The sequence below is a fragment of the Gymnoscopelus microlampas genome, assembly GCF_963454915.1.
Source record: "Gymnoscopelus microlampas genome assembly, chromosome: 1".
Taxonomy (NCBI): domain Eukaryota; kingdom Metazoa; phylum Chordata; class Actinopteri; order Myctophiformes; family Myctophidae; genus Gymnoscopelus; species Gymnoscopelus microlampas.
The window spans coordinates 43,457,142-43,475,521 of NC_139962.1; the positions used below are offsets into that span (position 1 = coordinate 43,457,142).

General features: G+C 37.8%; 2 protein-coding genes across 2 annotated transcripts; one reads left to right on the forward strand and one right to left on the reverse strand.

Annotated features, from left to right (window-relative positions):
* Positions 1 to 181: 181 nt before the first annotated feature.
* cenpn (centromere protein N) lies at positions 182 to 6,091 on the reverse strand. Its single transcript, XM_084051866.1, has 10 exons — positions 5,818 to 6,091; positions 5,161 to 5,206; positions 4,655 to 4,714; positions 3,189 to 3,262; positions 2,875 to 3,048; positions 2,690 to 2,791; positions 2,202 to 2,256; positions 1,926 to 2,035; positions 1,595 to 1,718; positions 182 to 1,197 (listed from the first exon to the last, which is right to left on the reverse strand). The coding sequence occupies exons 1-10, from the start codon at positions 5,986 to 5,988 to the stop codon at positions 1,070 to 1,072; spliced, it is 1,044 nt and encodes a 347-aa protein (XP_083907992.1). The 5' UTR covers positions 5,989 to 6,091; the 3' UTR covers positions 182 to 1,069.
* Positions 6,092 to 8,192: 2,101 nt separating this feature from the next.
* On the forward strand, positions 8,193 to 11,578 carry cmc2 (C-x(9)-C motif containing 2). The gene is made up of 4 exons (XM_084060493.1): positions 8,193 to 8,442; positions 10,336 to 10,444; positions 10,627 to 10,698; positions 10,816 to 11,578. Exons 2-4 carry the CDS (start codon positions 10,364 to 10,366, stop codon positions 10,897 to 10,899), a joined length of 237 nt encoding a protein of 78 aa, XP_083916619.1. The 5' UTR covers positions 8,193 to 8,442; positions 10,336 to 10,363; the 3' UTR covers positions 10,900 to 11,578.
* Positions 11,579 to 18,380: the final 6,802 nt, after the last annotated feature.

Here is an 18,380-nt window from a genome sequence, read left to right on the forward strand (position 1 = left end):
TTTTTTCTAAACCGGATCATACGGCTCAGTTTTGAATGAATACCAGGCTTGCCTCTGCGGTGGAAAGGCTGGTTAAGCGAGGGGTGTGTGTGTGTGTATAAATAAAACACAATATATATAAATAAAACAGTCATGACCAGTATTACATGAACTTTTATTATACAGAGTTGCACAAATATATATCTACATACCTAGGCCAAAGCACAATAAAATCCCATTTTCATAACATGTCCCAGCCTAAATGGATCAATTGCCATCGTCCTTGGCCTGACTATCAGTAAAAATGTACCCCTTTCACAGCAGTTTGACAGGTAAAACTTCCGGTAATGTGGGTGTTTCTCAGTTTCTGTGTGCCAACATGAAGTTAACTGCATATAGACCCCTTAACAGACGACGTCACACTGATAAGAACCAGTATGCGTGCAACCAGTATGCGCTAAATGAAACCCATTCTATCAGGTCTCGCCAGGACGTGCCACACTAGCCAACACACAAGAGGGGGTTGGGGTGTGCTGAAACTAGCGCACCCCGAAACAACAGGTTGGAAATTGATTGCGTGAAACAATCACCTGCGCATCCAGTCTCAATGTTAGTAAACAATTAATTGGTCAATAGGATCAGTCCATGCTGGCACTTTATGAAACACAGACAATAAAATGTTTACCTTTAGCTGTTTACCCATCAAATTGTAAAACATTAAAGTGACAGTACCAACATTTAACCAACACATTAGTGTGAAAACAAAAAAAATCTTGAAGCCTATTAGAAATGTAGCACATTTTACATATAGATTTTAAAATACACTTTACAAGAAACTTTTATTAATTTTGAAATGTATAAGAAACTTTTATTAATTTTAAAATGTATATGTATGTACAAAACCTATTCTGTTTGGAACATCTCTAGAGACAAAACAGCTGTGAAGTTTCAAGACTTCATACAAGACATATTACCCAGCTTCTTGAGAGGACTATCAATAGTCTTTAATGCTGCCACTCAGAAGAGGCTGCAGAAATAGATAAACCGCTGGCTGGTGACCCTTGATGAAAAACAAAAAAACAAAAAAACATTAAGGGTTTGTTCTGTCCCCATCTTGTGAACCTGGTCTTTGTGCGGATCCATCTGTAATTGTAAAATGATTCCTTCCTTGTTGGGTGATATAAGAGAGCAGGGGCGAGACAGGGGTGGAGGCAATTCCTGCAAAATATATGATTAAAAGTTAAATCAGCATTACTATTTACATGTATTGTAGGCTTATTAGATGTGTCTGCCCTCTGGTGGCCAGTTGGAGGTAATATTTCTTGAAATAAATTGCTCTGTTTTTGTGTGATCTGAATTTCAGCCATTCCTCCCTTATACTCGTAACTATCACTATCTGGTTCTGGCTGTACCTCAATATTATATATTACACCTCAACATAAGGGGTCTCAGGGTCATTCTGAACAGTCAGTAAATTGTTGTCACATGGAAAGCGACAATCCATAGAAGGCATACATAAGATATCAAATGATTAAAAAGTCACAAATAAGGGCAGAAATAGCAAAATATATACATAACAAAATAAACACTGGAATAGATACTAGTATTTGAATACCTTTTTTTGCACAGTGTCTGAGTGATTCTAGCACATTTGCGGATGAAAACTTGACAGTGCATCGGATGGATTCCTCCTTTTTTGTCACAATGTTGTGTTTGTCATCTCTGAACTTTGTTTCCAACTGAAAACAGAACAAGGGTTGTAGCATATGACTACTAGACCAAGGAAAACATCAATGGGACAACCCTCCCACCCATTTATTAATTGATTACCCTGTTGTTGATTTCCAGAATGTCTTTGAGTGTTTTTTTGTAACCAGTCAGAGTAAGTCTTACATGTATTTTTTTAAATACACTTACTTGTATTTCAATTCCAATACATGCGTTACCTTGTAAACTACTGTCTGCAGCTGAGGTAACTCCTGGTAACCAAACGCCTCACAGGCCATCTTATCTCTCTTCTCTGCATCTGCAGATTGTTCTGCTACAACCTGTTGGTCTATGAAAAAACATAGATTATAGCACAATAAAACACAGCCATGACCAGAATTAAATGAAAATGTAATTTATTTGGCATTAGAGTTCTACAAAAATATATTTCAACTCAATCTGTACTCAGGTAGCTTTGGTTAATATACACTACGTCTACGATTAAGGGAACATACTTTTATCAAGGCACTTCCTTGTCTCAAAAGGACTGGGGTGCATGGCTGGAAAAACCTAGAAACAAAAGAGCTCAGAGTTAAAGACAAAGCAGTGCAATGTAGCAAATTGAGAAGCAAACATTTCTTCTCAACCCCTTAATAAAATAAAATAAAATCCTTCTCAGAGTTAGAATGTCAAGCCTGATGCAAGGTACAGCTAGCAAACCTTAGCTAAAGCGGACCTCATTTCACTTGGGTATTATGAGTGAAAAGATCTTTCTTTAGGTCAATAGGCTGTACAAAAGGTTCTGTTGCTCACAAATAATACAATGTCATCATCAGCATTATTATATCCACCAGCATTTTCTGTTTATTTATTTTTCCTCATTACGCCCCTTAGCATAGATCTCTGAGAATTCAATAATATTTTGCTGTACTGTACTCACAACTTGACCTTTATAGTGGTCTATACTGTATGAGCTACCAGACAAAGTTCAAGTCTACAATACCTGTTGGTATTTCCTCATCAGCAGGTCCTTGATGGCAGTAAGACTCATTCCAGTGAGATTAGCATCCTTAACAGAGCTGTACCTGGTGGCAAGACATAAGGCCTACAGGGCATAACAATTTGTTAATGTTTTGTACAGTTGTTACAAATGTATGACCTGTACAAGTAGATCAATTAATTCCTCACCTGGTATACAATGGGCTTTTGTTGTGATGTCAGACTGGTCATAAAGGCATAAGGGGTCTGAAGGTAATGAACAATGTATGTTGCGTTCAGGTGGTTAGGTCGAGAGGACTTATCCGCCCAGGCTATACGTAGCCATATAGCATCATCTGTGTGCTTCTTTACTTTGAGAGACACCTTGAGTGTAAAGACAAAAAAAGTGTTTTTATAAAGTAGATAAAAGAAAGAAGTCATAAACACGCAAATACAAATATTTTCAACTGAGATCTGCTTCAGGCCTTCTATATCTAGTCATGGAAGAAGACAGTCTTTCTTACGTGTCTGGTGATCTCAGTGAGATGGGCTTTAAATTCCACCTTAAACTGGGCCAGCTCTACAGACACAGCATCATCTGGGGAACACAGAAAAGAATGCTGATGTAATGATGAGTCGAACACAACGGTATGCCACCTACTGAAGAGTGTTGGGTTAGTTGAGCGCAGTTCCTAATAAAATTCATTAAAATAACCTATCTACTTCAACTATAAATGAGTTTAAGTTAATTTCCTTTGAACTTGGACAGTAACAACAGACTGAATAAGCTTGTGAAGGCTTGTTATGTCGTTGGTGATAGAAACAGGATGGTGTGGAGGTGGTGCCTGAGGCGAGTACAACCAAGAAGCTGGTGGATATCATGGCTAACCCCTCCCACAGCCTCCAGAAGTACAGTAGGGTGGCCAAGTCCCAGAGGCGTACGTTTATTCATCCTTCCAACACGGAAGGTTGATGGACTGGGTGAGTCCTTCGTGTCAGTAACAATGAAGCTGTACAAGTAGCAATGGTCGCTCCAGCACCAGACCACGTTGGTCCGTGGTCGAAAGACCAATACAACTCTTGTTCTTATGACTTATTTTCCGCAGACTAATGACAATGTGACTCATGTTCTTGTCTTGGATCTTTCATATTTGCTGTATCCTTATGTTCTTTTTGTCTTTTGTATGACTGCTATAACTGCCAGTGTGACAAACTTTCCCTTGTGGGATCAATACAAGTCTATTCGTGTAAAATAACAGTATGCAATGTATTTAAGGGTGACCTAAACAATTTCCAAGGCACACCGTTATGTTGAAAAAAGAAGAAGCCTTTATTACTGCACGCATGGCTTGGCAAAAAGTTACGAAATGCTTGCTGACCAACAACACATTTCAGTTCAAACAAGCTCCTTCATCATGGTACACCTGTACCTAACAGTGTGCCTTGGATACTGTCAAGTTCTCCTGAAGTACTCTACAACATACTGTTATTTTCTACAAAGGAAAGGAACTTAAACTCATTTATTGATTTTTTCAACCCTTCCCAAAGAGCACCTGATTTTTGCTGGGCAAAGCAGATTGGTCAGGTTCTCAGGCTAGTACCCCTATCCTATAATCATGTGTAATAAATCCCAGCATAACAAACTGTGATATTCAATTTCCCCTCAGGGATCAATAAAGTATTGCTATTCCATTTTATCCATCATTAAAAAACAATTCAGAAATGGCGAATACTATAGCGATGTGGAAAACGCGCTGCGAGCTTGTAGATTGTCCGTTTTTGTTTTTTGTGGAAAGTATAAAATAGTATTTAATCAATCAATTCAATTGATTATAAACCTATTTTTATTTATTATAAAAAAAACTATTTTTTTGCATCGATTCATATATAACATGCTTCTTGATTATTGAATTAATCAAAAGAGTAATCAATAGAGTAATTGCTAAGAAGATAATTGATCGCTGCAGGCAGCCCTACTACCTTGACTTACCTCCTGGGTTTTGGAGATGGAAAGCATGCCACTTCCTTTTGTCTGGACTGTCCATGACATCTGGAAGAAAAACAAACATCCTTTTAACCACTTAAACCTAGCTAGTTGCAAGCTTGTAGAGAGCTTATAGTTCGGCTAATTTTGGCAAAGAGATTTTGTGTCAACAGAAAAAAGCTGTCCAAGTACAGAGGCAACTCAGGTCCAGTTAAGTGTAGAGATGAGAGTTTACATGGCTAATTCCTTACTTTAATGGGTTACTTTTATCCTTTCTGTAATTAAATCACTTTATTAAATAATATTATTCATGTTCGAACAAAACGTTTTATGTTGCCGATAGTGGTGGATAGCTAGACCCTTTCGGAACCCTGCCTGTATACCTTTTTTGGGATGACGGTTTCCAGGTCACCCCAAAAATAAAAAGGTATACAGGGTTCCGAAAGGGTTTAGGACGGTGGATAGGTTGCCTCAGAATAACTAAACCATTATAGTATAATGATTATACTTACATATCATCTCGAGTCCGGCAATGTGCCGAACAGACAAGCCGCTTTCCTGTTAAGAATATAACATCTAGCATTAATCATTATGCTCAGCTCTTTACCAATGTGTACTGATGTACTAACGCATGTTACGTTTTCATGGCTATCTTAATTTTTCACTAGATGGTGGTTGCTGCGTCCTTTTCTGTCCCAGAGAAAAAGACCAGGTCTGAGCATCCACCATCTCGTGGTGTTTTTCTGTCTGTCACACCAACACAATGCTGACGCCTGTGCTGTTTGCACCGCACCTTCAACGTCCCCATACTAAAGTGCAGGGGTCTTCAACGTGTTTCAGGCCAAGGACCCCCGCCCCCCCCCTACATATTGTATACAATTGTATTGCAGATAAAACATTGTCATATAAATTATTCTGTTTGAATGTATGCTTGGGGCCATGGTTCAAGTGGTTAATGTAGAAACAATTATCCTATCACACAAAGATCTGGTGGCTCCCGTTAGTAACTCTGAGGACCCCAGGGTCCCGGACCCCTTGTTGAAGACCCCTGTTAGTGTGCCTCAAAGAATGAGCTTTTGGCAAAAAATAAATATATACATATATTCGGCTATAACGACATGCCCAGAACATAGCGGCCAGATTTAAAAGTGTGTGTAGGACAGACATACTTCACAGAGATCCAGCAGGTTTTCAGTCAACTCTCGGGTGCTCTGTGTGAAGTCCAGAGACTGCTGCTGTTCCGACGTCAACCGACCCCACTTCTCCAACATTGCATTCAGCTTGGGGTTGGGGATTCGTCTCACGACCTTCTGTAATAAGCACTTTGCCGGGTTATCCATAACTTCTTTAAAATATCATATATTTGACAACAATAAAGTATTAAAAGTATAAACACAGCTCGCTAAACTGCTAGCCACCAGTAGAGATTCCAAACAACGCGCCCACCAGCCTCCAGTAAAGAAACAAGGAAGTGATCTAATACGAATCGACCAATGAATTAACTGCTTCGTCTTCTTCTTTGTGGTATTCCCTGCATACAACTCTTGAATTACCGCCATCTGGCGACAGTCTGACTTGACAGCAATATTCTGTTTAGTTTATGAATAAATGAATGAATGAATACAATGTTATCATACCACATAAAGAAACATGCGTACAGTACACACGAACAAAATAAGAACAAATAAGACAATGCCATTTTACATGATGTAAATGGCCTTCGTCCTCATTGACCAGGCCTTTTCAAGAAACGAAGCAAATGAAAAAATGTCATGTTGAAAGAGACGTTTCAGTTTCATCCAACCACACAAATACAATTCATAGATTTGGATCTACCTTATTAAAAAGTCCCTCCTGATAGAGTTGTAGAATGGGCAATACAAAACAAAATGCATTTCATTTTCACTTTATCACACAAACCACAATAATCTATCCTCCAACAGTGCCTACACATACAGTATCTACCCGTCTCAATACTACTACTACTACTACTACTACTAATAATAATAATAATAATAATAATAATAATAATAATAATAATAATAATAATAACAATAACATTTATTAACAATTTATATAATAAATAAATGCTCTGATTATGGGTTCAAACCTGATGTGTAATATTATAATGCTATAATATTGCTATAATATAATAATATTCTGTGATGTCAACACTTTACAGTCTTTATTGATACTTATGATGTATTTTGTACATCCCTGAATGTCAACACATTTGCCAGAATGCCATTATTAATTGATATGGCTATGCTGCTGTCAGATGATCCTGGTTCTATTATTGTAAAATAAGTATTCCCTGAGACATGATATAAAGGTCTTTCATGGTTTTATCTATTTATTCAAATAGCTTCATTGGCATGACATTGAAATGATAATGTAAAAGTTACAATTTTACAGCCTGTTGCGCCCCCTTCCGTACAGGAGTTTCAGGGTCAGATCTTCGGTCTACACTCTAGGGATAACATAAACGTTGTGTTAATATTGTCATCGTTTACTTGATACAAACAGGTACATTTGCTCTCCCTCCATCACATCTATATGATTTAAGCTGGGTTACACATTACACCGGTTTAGCTCTATGTTTAGAAGGAAGTAGTTGTTGATGGTGTTCAGTGTTGCCATGTCCGCTCATTATAAGCGACTTTGGGCTTCTTTTTCTGTAGAGTTGCTTGGGCTTGTTTCTAAATTGTATTTGGGCTTGCTTCTAGTGTTTAAACCAGTGTTTCTCAAACATTTTCATGTCAAGGACCCCCACATTTAATATATATTTGTCTGCGGACCGCATCTGAAAATATGTTATGCCAGGGCGGACTCCCACACAATATTTGTGTTTTTAAAATATTCCACATTTTTTCACATTTTCTTCTTCTTCTTCAAAAAAAAGATCTGCATCACCACGTGTTGTGAGCTTGTAGATTGTCTATGTCTTCAAATAGCCAACTATGTTTAAAGGGCGAAGGGCTCTCTTCTTTTGGGCTTGTTTTCATGGACCTGGATGCTTATTTCTTTCGCAAAACCTGGCAACACTGATGGTGTGCGCATCATTGGCAGAAGTCCCACCTTCTTGTTGTGTAACAACTCGTTTGATTGGATGACCAAACTGATACACGGGCACCGATTGGCTATTACGTTGTCACTCATGTTACAGTCACGTACCCTGTTCAGTGTTGCCAGGTCTGCTTATTAAAAGCGACATGGCTTGTTTTTCTAGTCGCTAGTAAATATTGGTAGTTGCAGTTTTTTGGACTTGTTTCAAAAGTGTACTTACGTCCTAAATGTTGTTTAAACCAGTGGTTCTCAAATATTTTCATGCCAAGGACCCCTAGATTCATGTATTTTGGCCACAGATCTGAAAATATTTTGTGCCAGGGGCCCCCATACAGGATTTGTGTATTTAAAATGTTTCAAAAACATTTCTTTTTCAAGATTTAACATGAAAATAGCAGATGTACAAGCTCACAACGCATCGGGCTTGTTTTCATAGGCCGGTTGCTTATTTCCCTCGCACAACCTGGCAACACTGGCACCCTGTTATGAGAGCGTGAAGTACAGGAGCGTGTCCTTGTTGTATTTAACTGATTCATTGCATACAATAGTCGTTTTATAACATAGAACTTGTGTGAAAGATAGTTTAATAACATCACGCTACAAGGACTGATTGAACCGAACCTCGCATCTTGGCTTAAATGTCAGCTAATAATAGCTTATAGTGTTTATTGTTTTTATAAGAGGGAATTTGATTTAGGCTGGAATATATATCAAATGATATCAATCTGGTAAGATTCATATGATTCATAATCTACAAAATGTCATTAAAGAATGGTCAACAATTCCTCTGATTTTGATTTCGTCCATGTAGCACCGTGTTGTGCTAATACATTGCATGCCTGTTTCAGTGGTGGAAAGTACTCACGTGTATGTTTTACTTTAAATTGCAGTAAAAGTCCGGAATAAAAACATTACTTGAGTAGAAGTGTGTAAAAATGTACTTAAATTACCAAAAGTAGAAAGTACTCATTCAGCATGTCCCATTTGACAGGTCAGGTTTTCAAATGTATAAATAATCTTTTGAAAATGGCAGATCTGCAAGCTCACAATGTGAGCTAGATCTAGATAGATTTTCAAATGGCTGAAGTGGGTGTGTTTTGTAATAATAAACCAAATCTATAAAGTAACTAAAGTTGTCAACTAATTCTAGTTGAGTACAAGTATAATATTTGCCTCTGAGATGTAGTGGAGTAAAAGTACAGAAAATTGGAAATACTCAGTAAAATAAAAATACCAAAAAAATGTACTTAAGTACAGTAGTTAAGTAAATGCACTTAGTTACTTTACACCATGGCTTGTTGTACGATTTTGTAACATTTCCATTTAAAGAGTAGGCTAACTAGGATACATAGTGAACACATGTCAGTATGAAAGGCTCACCTCATAACACAATGTATTTGTTACATTCTCTCTTTCTATCATCTTTCTCTTTTGTGTGTCTCTGCAGGTAAGTCCTCTGGAATTGGAAACCGATCATCATCACAATCACAATGTCTGATCAGCCTGGAGAGGGGTGGGGAGGATGGAGTATCCTTAGAACAGTGCTTTACAACTGCATTTTACACTGGGACACACATTTCTGTTGACCATGAAATCAGGATCCAGTATAAATGACATAATACAATATTCCTTCTGTGACAGTCTGTGACCATGTCAGAGCATTGTGACACACTTTTATTTTTGTCTCAAGCCACTAGTTGAGACACTTTGTGTGTAAAGAAGGGTTTGCATTGGTCTTGGGGACGCAGTAACAACACGGCGTGCAACCCCTTTTTTGAGCAGGAGCACGCGCACGCACACACCGATAAAAAAAAAAACTTAATTCACACCTCAACAAGGTTTACAAAGGCTCCCGATTGCCGGGGGTCACAACAGCATGAATTAACCTAGGAATTATCGCTCGAATGAGCGCTAGGTATACTCTTAGTTGCTTGTTTTAGAAGAGAATGCACTTAAAACTTCGCTGATTAGTAGTTTTCTTGCCTACCTATGTTGAATGCACTTATTGTAAGTCGCTTTGGATAAAAGCGTCTGCTAAATGACCGTAATGTAACGTAATGAATGAGCCTAGATGCATATCAATTGTCCATTATGTGACCTGTAGTGTAGGTGTTAAGCGATGTGCGCGTGACGTCTTTAAAATAGCGTCGCACCACTAACGAAATCACCAATACAACACTGTTCATATCATACTTGCCAGCCTTAGTCATAATGGATACCACTGCGAGTTAGACCGTGTCACGGGATGCCTGGAACTCCATATATGGAGATCACTGACATACCCAAGTCTGACATCATAGACTCCCTCCTGTAACTCCATATATAGAGCTAACTGACACACCCAAGTCTGACATCATAGACTCCATCTTTGGGCGTGACTGACATTGGGACTCCATATATGGATATGACTGACTCATAGTGACATCACCGGGATGGTTCTGCTTGGACACCATTGCAGCGGGTCTCAGGTTTTTATAACCAGTCGAGCCCTAGGTATTTTTCAGTGTGTAAAAATCTGGAAGATGTACAGTTAATGGCTAATGCTTAATGAATGTAAAATTATCACTGCAATACTATATTCCAACAGCACTCCTCTTGCTCTTGACTTTTCAATATTGCAGGAGTGGTACTGTAAACCCTTAACTCAACATGCACCCTGACCTGTCACCTCACCTGCACACTGATGAGTGTAATGAACTGATAACTCTTCTAAAGCAGTGCCACCAGGAGGTAAGGCACGGCTCTGCCTGCTCAGCACCTATAGACAGACACCTCTGTGTATGTGCGTGTGTATGAACATTTGTCAGACTTGTATACGGTACACTTGGAGTCGTATATATAAATGTATATATTTTTTAGAGACTCCTACAAAAGCAAACAAATGAAACTGTTTGTTTTCATATTACCCACAGCATAATGTCATGAAGTTCTTTGGCACATGTAACGACATGGACCGTGCTATGCGGCACTGCCTGAAGGCAGAGGTAGGGGCTGTCACTTATTTGGCTTATTTTGTAATCATAAACACAAGAGATGCACAGATTCGAGCTCCTATTCTTTTTCGATAGTGTCTTTGACCATTTCTCCTGTCCTTTCAACAGAGACTGGAAAAGAGGGAGCGCAGTAAGCAGCATGCCAAAGACATGAAGAAGAAGCTGAAGGACGGACCTAAAGAGGAGTACTGAGGGACATTTTTTGAGGGGGGGCTCTTTGAGTTTGGGTACCAGGATGCTGGGAGACGGACATAAGCTTACCAGGACAAGCATACCTGCTATTCCTCCCCGCTGATGTCCTCTTTGCATAGTCCCGGCTCGGCACGCCACAGCTCTACCGTAATTTGTTGCCTTTCCACACTAGTGCAACGTACTTGGAGGTAGTTTTTTGTGTGCCTGTCATGTACTTATTTTTTTTTCTCATTGGATTGATTGGCTGGGTTTGTATTGTGGACAAAGCTAGAACAGACAAATTGTCCTGTGATGATGTCTATTAACTAGTGGAAGACACCTTGGTCATCCTGAAATTGGTTGACATAATAAATATCAACAAGCAGTCAATAAGGCAACATTTCAACGATTTCAATCAAATATGTACATCACGTGACGCTTGCAATGTTTTATGAAAGCCCTTATTTATTGATGTTGGTAAAATTATCATTGATATTCATTCAATCTCCATCTTGTTGAACACATCATGATGAGGGTTTTGAGTGTCTTCAGCGCCTCTTAAAGCCCGATTCATACTTAACCATCGTGAGCTTGTAAGTCGTGTTCTCGGCACGCGACGGAGCATAAATTAGAGACAGTTTGTAAAGATTTATTTGAATAGGGAATCATATTGATTTGCAGTGTGCTTGATTCCTTTCGAATAAAGACTCACATTACATTTTTCCTGTTTGCTTTGGATGTCATTGCTAGCATTACGATTGAACCTCAACAATAACAAACAAAATAGAAACCTTTAAAGGCAACTATGGAATCTACTAAAGCAATCTATCATAATATTATCCTAGGCCTATATTAAAATTGCCTTGTGATCTAACACGGTGGGTGTTATAAACGTCCATATATGGAGACAACTTTAAACTAGATTTGGCCCTGAATTTCATGAGAGAGAGAGAGAGAGACTGACTGACTGTCTGTCGGGTGGAAACCTCATATGTCCAAAACCTTTCAGGATTCAAATTAAAAAACGGCACAAGTGGCAGATACACAAGCTCAAAACCTCCTTTGATACATTTGTGTGATGCTGTAGTATGATCAAGTAGGGCGTTAATTTACGAAAAAATAAGAAGTTATAATGTGGAGATAGGTTTCTGCCCGACAGCAAGAGGACACATTTATTTCACTTTGAAATTCAGTAACAAATATCCCAAAGCTGGGGACCACATTTTATGCAATTCTCACAACTTGGGACAGAACGCGGGTCAGGACCCATTTTCGTGGATCGTGAGTGAATATCCCTTATTTTTGTTTCCTACATTGTTATTTATTTTAAAAAGATTTGTATTTATTTATTATTTTAAAAAGATTTCCATAAAAATCCACAAACTTTCATGAGTTGAAAACAAATTCAGACATTTTTCAAAAAGAATGTAATGAATAAAATAAAAACTAAGCGGTAGTGAAAATTTCGCGCCACGTTGAGAGCTTGTAGATCTGCTATTTTCACTAGTTTGGGTCCCAGGCAAACATCTGACTTCTCTTTTGGGTCTTGAACTAAACGTTTGGGAACCACTGCTGTAATGGACAATATTAGCTTTCATTCCTGTGTGGTTTCCATCCACCATACTGACTACACACATCTGTGCAAAATGGCTCATTTTGTACCATGACTTTTGTGGAAATTAAGGAAATTAATGCAATAATGTATAACGTCAAACAAATAGCATGTTGAAAGTACTGTTCTTTATTTACAACTGCTCTCTGTTTCCCATGACAATGTATGGATTGATCTTTTACAGACATAAGACTTCTAAGGCACCACAAGGTATAGTTGGTAGAGTTTGGAGGGAGTTAAAAACTAATCATGCTTTTGTGTACATGTAAAGGATACATGTGCACCATTTAAAGGAGCTACACCATGAATTTAAAAAATAATAATAATATTTGATATCATATTGTTTATGTCCCTCAAACGTTTTTCAAAAGGTTTGAGCCTAAATCAAGCCTCAGATATACTCATTCCAACTAACTTCTCTCTGGCTTATAAAGCACTTTCACCTGCAATACCACATTGTCCTGTTTGGCACGGGGCGCTATTGAGCCAGTTTGTATGCATGTCATGTCCTGGTTCTGTGTGGAAAAAGTAAAAAAAAAAAATAAGAAAAAAATTATAAAAAAAAAAAAATGAAAAAAAAAAAAAAAAAAAAAATTGGATTTTTTTTTTTTGGCTAGAACTGAAAAACGGGAGGAATTGTTCCCAGACGTGACGTAGGGTGGGGGAACAAATCTGACGGACTGTTTTCAGACCAATTTACATGAAAACCACAGATAGCCTATGAAAGCCTGCATGCTCGAAGTCGGGTATTTGTTGGAACAGAAGAGAGGTGGGGGAGACCAAAAACACACAAAAATGAAGAAAAAGTTAAAATTCATGGTGTAGACCCTTTAAATGTGATACATATGTCATGGAAATAAATTGTATTGGTGAAAATCAAAGAAGACACAAACCCAATGGTGCCATAATGAAACATACACCGTGGAGCAGATCTCAACAACATGTAAGCCGACATTTCAGTTCATAACATTTCTTCAAATCACATCATTCCCAAATAACACAGCAATTATATTATATCATAGCACATTGCAATGGGGATGTAGTTCTTAATGAGCCATCCACACCAAGCACTATAACTATAAAGTTATTGTTTTAGAAATCTTTGGACGAGTCCACACCACAAATATGAAGACAACAGTGGTGAAACATATATAGTTATAGTCATAGTGCTTGGTGTGGACGGCCTTTAAAGTCAGACAGAGCAACTAAAAGATAAATAATGTAAAAATGTGCATTTTAATTTAAATTAAAAATAAATTACAAATAAAATGTCCACCAGGGTACCATGTCCAGATGCACTAGTGTGACTAGAACTCAATTGCATCTCCAATCAGGCTTTGTGATTGCTACTACTATTGTCACACTTGGGCCATGGGACTAAAACAACACATCAGCCCACATCAACGGCCAAATATGGTTATACTTTGCCGTACTGTGTCACACGCTGAAAATCGACAATCTACAAGTTCACAAGCTCGCAGAAGCTACAAGTTTTTAGCTTGTAGATTGGCTATTTTTGTCAAATGACACTTGTTCGACGGAGCATAAATTAGGCATAATCCCTATAATCCATATGGATCCAAGAGACAGCCTCTCAGTATCACTTCCTGGCAGCCACAGAGTCCCACATTCATTGTTCTAGTACTTACTCTATGATTTAAGTAAATATAAATGAAAGCAATTCTGAAATACATCTAGTTTAATGAAGAAAAGAAAACACACAAAATAAAAAGAAAGCATATAAAATTCAAGCATGGCTCATTGTTTTTGGTAATTTGTTGTAACGGTGATGTTCAACCATTACATTCACTATGCGTTTTATCACTCCACTACACAGAAGAAAAAATAAGTATCAACTATGATTCCAAATAACATATTTGATCTTAGTATTAAATAGGCTTGACTATAAGCGATGGTGTTGAACTGTGGTAGAACCACATTTTTATCGATTGCTCCTGTCTTAGCCCTGAAACATGACTGTCATACCATGACAGTCATGGTGCAGAGTCCCCCCGGTTTATAGCGGTGTTCGATTTTTTTACATTGCCAACTCTCACACTCGTACATAAACGTTCAGATTTCAAATATAAAGTGCTTACCCCCGAGCCACGGATGTTACAAGGCGATCCGGACCGCGATAAGTACCCGTATCCCCCGTTTTGTTCAATAAATAGCATTTTAAAGCATTTTAAATGGCCATTGCCGGCCATTTTTTTGTTTTTTATTTTTTTTATTTTTATGTATCAGAGTGCAATACTCCTCCCAACCATTAGTGTCGCATGGTTGACAGTATCGGAGAAATTTTGGAGAAAATGGCCGGTGATCGGATTAAAAGGCTTTTTATTGAACAATACGGAAGATATGTGTACTTATCGCGGTCCGGATCGCCTTGTAACATCCGTGGCTCGGGGGTAAGCACTTTATATTTGAAATCTGAACGTTTATGTACATGTGAGAGTTGGCAATGTAACAAAAATCGAACACCGCTATAAACCAGGGGGACTCGGCACCATGCCGCTTGTATACAAGCGTCATGTGAACCATGGCTACTCCTGTCTGTGCTCTTTGAGTGGAGAACAGGTAACTGTGTTTTTCTTTCTCCATTCACTGCCATTGTTGCATGGCAAAACATGTCTCAAAATTACACTTTAATGCATAAAAAAAAGGAAATTCTTCCCATAAGAATTCTCCTATTACTTAGCTTTGGTAAAGTGTTATAGTGTATTATGTTCTAACCTTTGATTCAGTAAGGTCTGCTAAGACCCTAAAGGCTCAACTTACACAAAGGAAATTACAAAATTGCACGTTTACCAATAATGGTAAATAGTCAGAAAAAAGGGTTGTTTATGCAGTATTACTATATTCACTTTATTTGCATTCATTTATGTGCAAAAAGTATGATTTTGAGACCCGTTTCAGTGTGTGTGACTGTGACTCAAGAGAGACAAAAAAGTGATTGCCCGTTCTCTGCTCAGGGGCCACTGATTAAGAAGTTGATAATATCTTGATTTATATCATGGCCAGGTAGCTATACAACCCAAGATTCTATCAAAGTTCAACATCACTTAACAAAACAACCCCTGTTCCAACAACCAAAAGAACTAAAACAAACAGCCTAAAAATCACGTTGATTTGTAAAACGAAAATAATTTAGTTCTGAAACAAAAAATAACAAAACATTCTCCTTCTTTTTTTTTTTACAATTACATTATATTTTTGTGAGAATGCGCAGCAGATAATTAATGATAATTAATCTTATACAGACACCTGGAAATGAAGATATTAAAAAGACAACTGAGTTAAACATTTTGATATATGTAATGACTTAACTGCCATCATGCCCCATGCATGACATTTTATTAATGGACACTCCTGGGCGGGTGACCCAGTATTGAGGAGAGTCTCTTCAATACTCTGCAAGAAAGTAAAGGTTATGGCACTGCAGACCCACAAAATATTCTCAAATAAATACAAAAATAAACTGTGCAACATTTGTAACATTACTTACAATGCCAATACAAAACATACCCTGAAATATAAAGTATTCTGACAGGCAACACACTTATCTACAGTATATTACATGCATTATTTACGCAGTAAATCAACCTACATAATCTGTACTGTACTGTATGTGTGCAACTACAAAAATGACAATTGCCTGAAGTATACAAAACCATTTTCACAGAACTATATTTTTTGGTAAACCAAAATAGATCCTGACATAAAATATAAATTGAAATATTTCCTGAAACTATCATCACATGTGGATGAGGACATTAATGTCTGCTTCAGCTGCATGGACTACTATACTGCAACTCCACAATTTACATCACAGACATTTAGTGCAGTGACCAAACTGATTATTCAGGACACAACTAGAAAGAACAAAAGTAATGACTGCAAGATAACATCCACAAGATCCTTTGACTTTTCCAAACAGCAATCACACACTTCACACAATTACACTGACAACTCAGGGCAAGATTATTCATGATGCACGAGTAGTCCAACCATTATTGCTACACCCCTGCAAACAGATATACAGTAGTACATTGTATCACATGTATATCTATATGTAGTCATGACACAATCGATGTTGCTCCATTGGGAAAATGCCTATTTGTATATTCAGTGTTTTAATTTACACAAGAGTAATGCTACTGGTGCACCAATCCTGTATTCTTCCTTCCCACATTTAATTCCTGTGCATATTGATGCAAGGACTTTATACATTTCACTTCTTGAGATCATATAGCATTGCTGCAGGTAAGTTAAGCTTACAGTAAGGACAGGATAAAAGACAAATGGATGGATTTTGGATGGATTTTGGATGAAAATAAAAATATTCATGGAGATAGCAATAATCAATATGTAGGACAGTTTTGTTAATATCAGAGTATCCATCTTAATTTACTATATTATAAAGTCAAATGATGGAGCGCTGTGGTAGTTCAGGCAGGGACGTTCATACACCCTCAAATCACAGATGCCCGTAATCTTAATGGAACAACTATGCAGCCTATTTAAGCAGACCGACACTCACTCTTACATGACATCACACAAATGACAGTTTGTCAGTGACCAAACTCCCTCCCTCCACCTCCCCAGCCTACTCTTGTCGTAACATTTAGCTCTTCACTATGTCAGCATGTCATTCATTCCGGTTCATATGTCTATTATCATGTCCATGTACAGTAGTAACTGTGAATCTTTAAGCTCTGCCTTATGGGAGTTTATGAGCTCAGAGTCTAAGTCTGTGCCATGCTTGAGCAGATTTGTTCTGGAGCATCATGGGAGCAGAGCTACACCCCCATGTAAAAATGCAATGAATGATTTTCATCTCGACAAGACAAGAGTGTACTTACTGAAACGATAATGGAGATAATGGTAATTATGGCAGAGATTATAAATGTCAACCTGCAATTGGATACAAAGTTGTATTATGGTTATGATGAGAATGTTCAATGTGAGTGATGGATTCAGCCCTGGCACTAGAAGATGGGGCTTAGAGGACTAGGCTTGCCAATGACATAGATTACATAATATGGAAATAATTAATTTATGACAAATAACCATGATAAATAATTCTATTAAATAATACCAATGAATCACAAACAACGGAAGGTTTTTGATTGAGAGGTGTTCCTCTTATGGGAGCTTAAGGTTATTAACTGCTTGGCTAATTTGCCTCAGTGGTGTCTGTCTCTGTGAAACCCTGCAGAGCAAGTGGGACAATTATGTTTTCAAATTTAAATAATTAGCTGGAGTATTATACCCAATTACCCATACTTCAATCTACAGTAGTTAATACATGTGGGAAAGCTCTCATACACAGTAAAATCCTCAGAGTTATTTAGTCACTTGTAACAGAGAAGGTACAAATGTAACAGGTTAAATTAACACTGAGGATTTTACAGTGTATCTGAGGCCAATTCAATTGGTATCTAAGCCACAAATCAGTATGAATCTAGAAGCCTTTCAGTCCACAATTTACATTATTAATTGGTGCCCACCAATGAATGTCCATCTACTGCTGTAATGATCAAAAGCATTAACCAATTAAACCCTATATACTTTGTTGGCTGGAGTTCCCCAGGGCTCTATACTAGGCCCCTCCTTTTTTTGCCTCTACACCAAACCTCTTTGCTGAAAATAGCCGATCTACAATTTCACAATGTGTCATGTGACAATGCCTTGTGAGCTTGTAGAGTGATCAACATAATTTCTCTTCCACTTTAACAACTACTGTACATTGATGTTTCATAGTAATTACAGGCCTGTACGTATGACTTCAACAGAGACTGAAACCAATGCTGATGGAATGAGTCAATGATGCAGTTATTCCAGACAGTATAGCTTTCTGTCCAAAGCAATAAGGGGATGGAATGTG

Excerpts from the sequence above, each read along its gene's own strand:
- cenpn (XM_084051866.1), bottom strand. The coding sequence starts at position 5,988 with ATGGATAACCCGGCAAAGTGCTTATTACAGAAGGTCGTGAGACGAATC. Across the intron at positions 2,792-2,874 it reads AAAAGCCCATTGTATACCAG|GCCTTATGTCTTGCCACCAG; the intron begins GTGAGGAATTAA and ends TATGCCCTGTAG. Across the intron at positions 2,036-2,201 it reads AAGGAAGTGCCTTGATAAAA|ACCAACAGGTTGTAGCAGAA; the intron begins GTATGTTCCCTT and ends GTTTTTTCATAG.
- cmc2 (XM_084060493.1), top strand. The coding sequence starts at position 10,364 with ATGCACCCTGACCTGTCACCTCACCTGCACACTGATGAGTGTAATGAA. Across the intron at positions 10,445-10,626 it reads TAAAGCAGTGCCACCAGGAG|CATAATGTCATGAAGTTCTT; the intron begins GTAAGGCACGGC and ends TATTACCCACAG. Across the intron at positions 10,699-10,815 it reads GGCACTGCCTGAAGGCAGAG|AGACTGGAAAAGAGGGAGCG; the intron begins GTAGGGGCTGTC and ends TCCTTTCAACAG.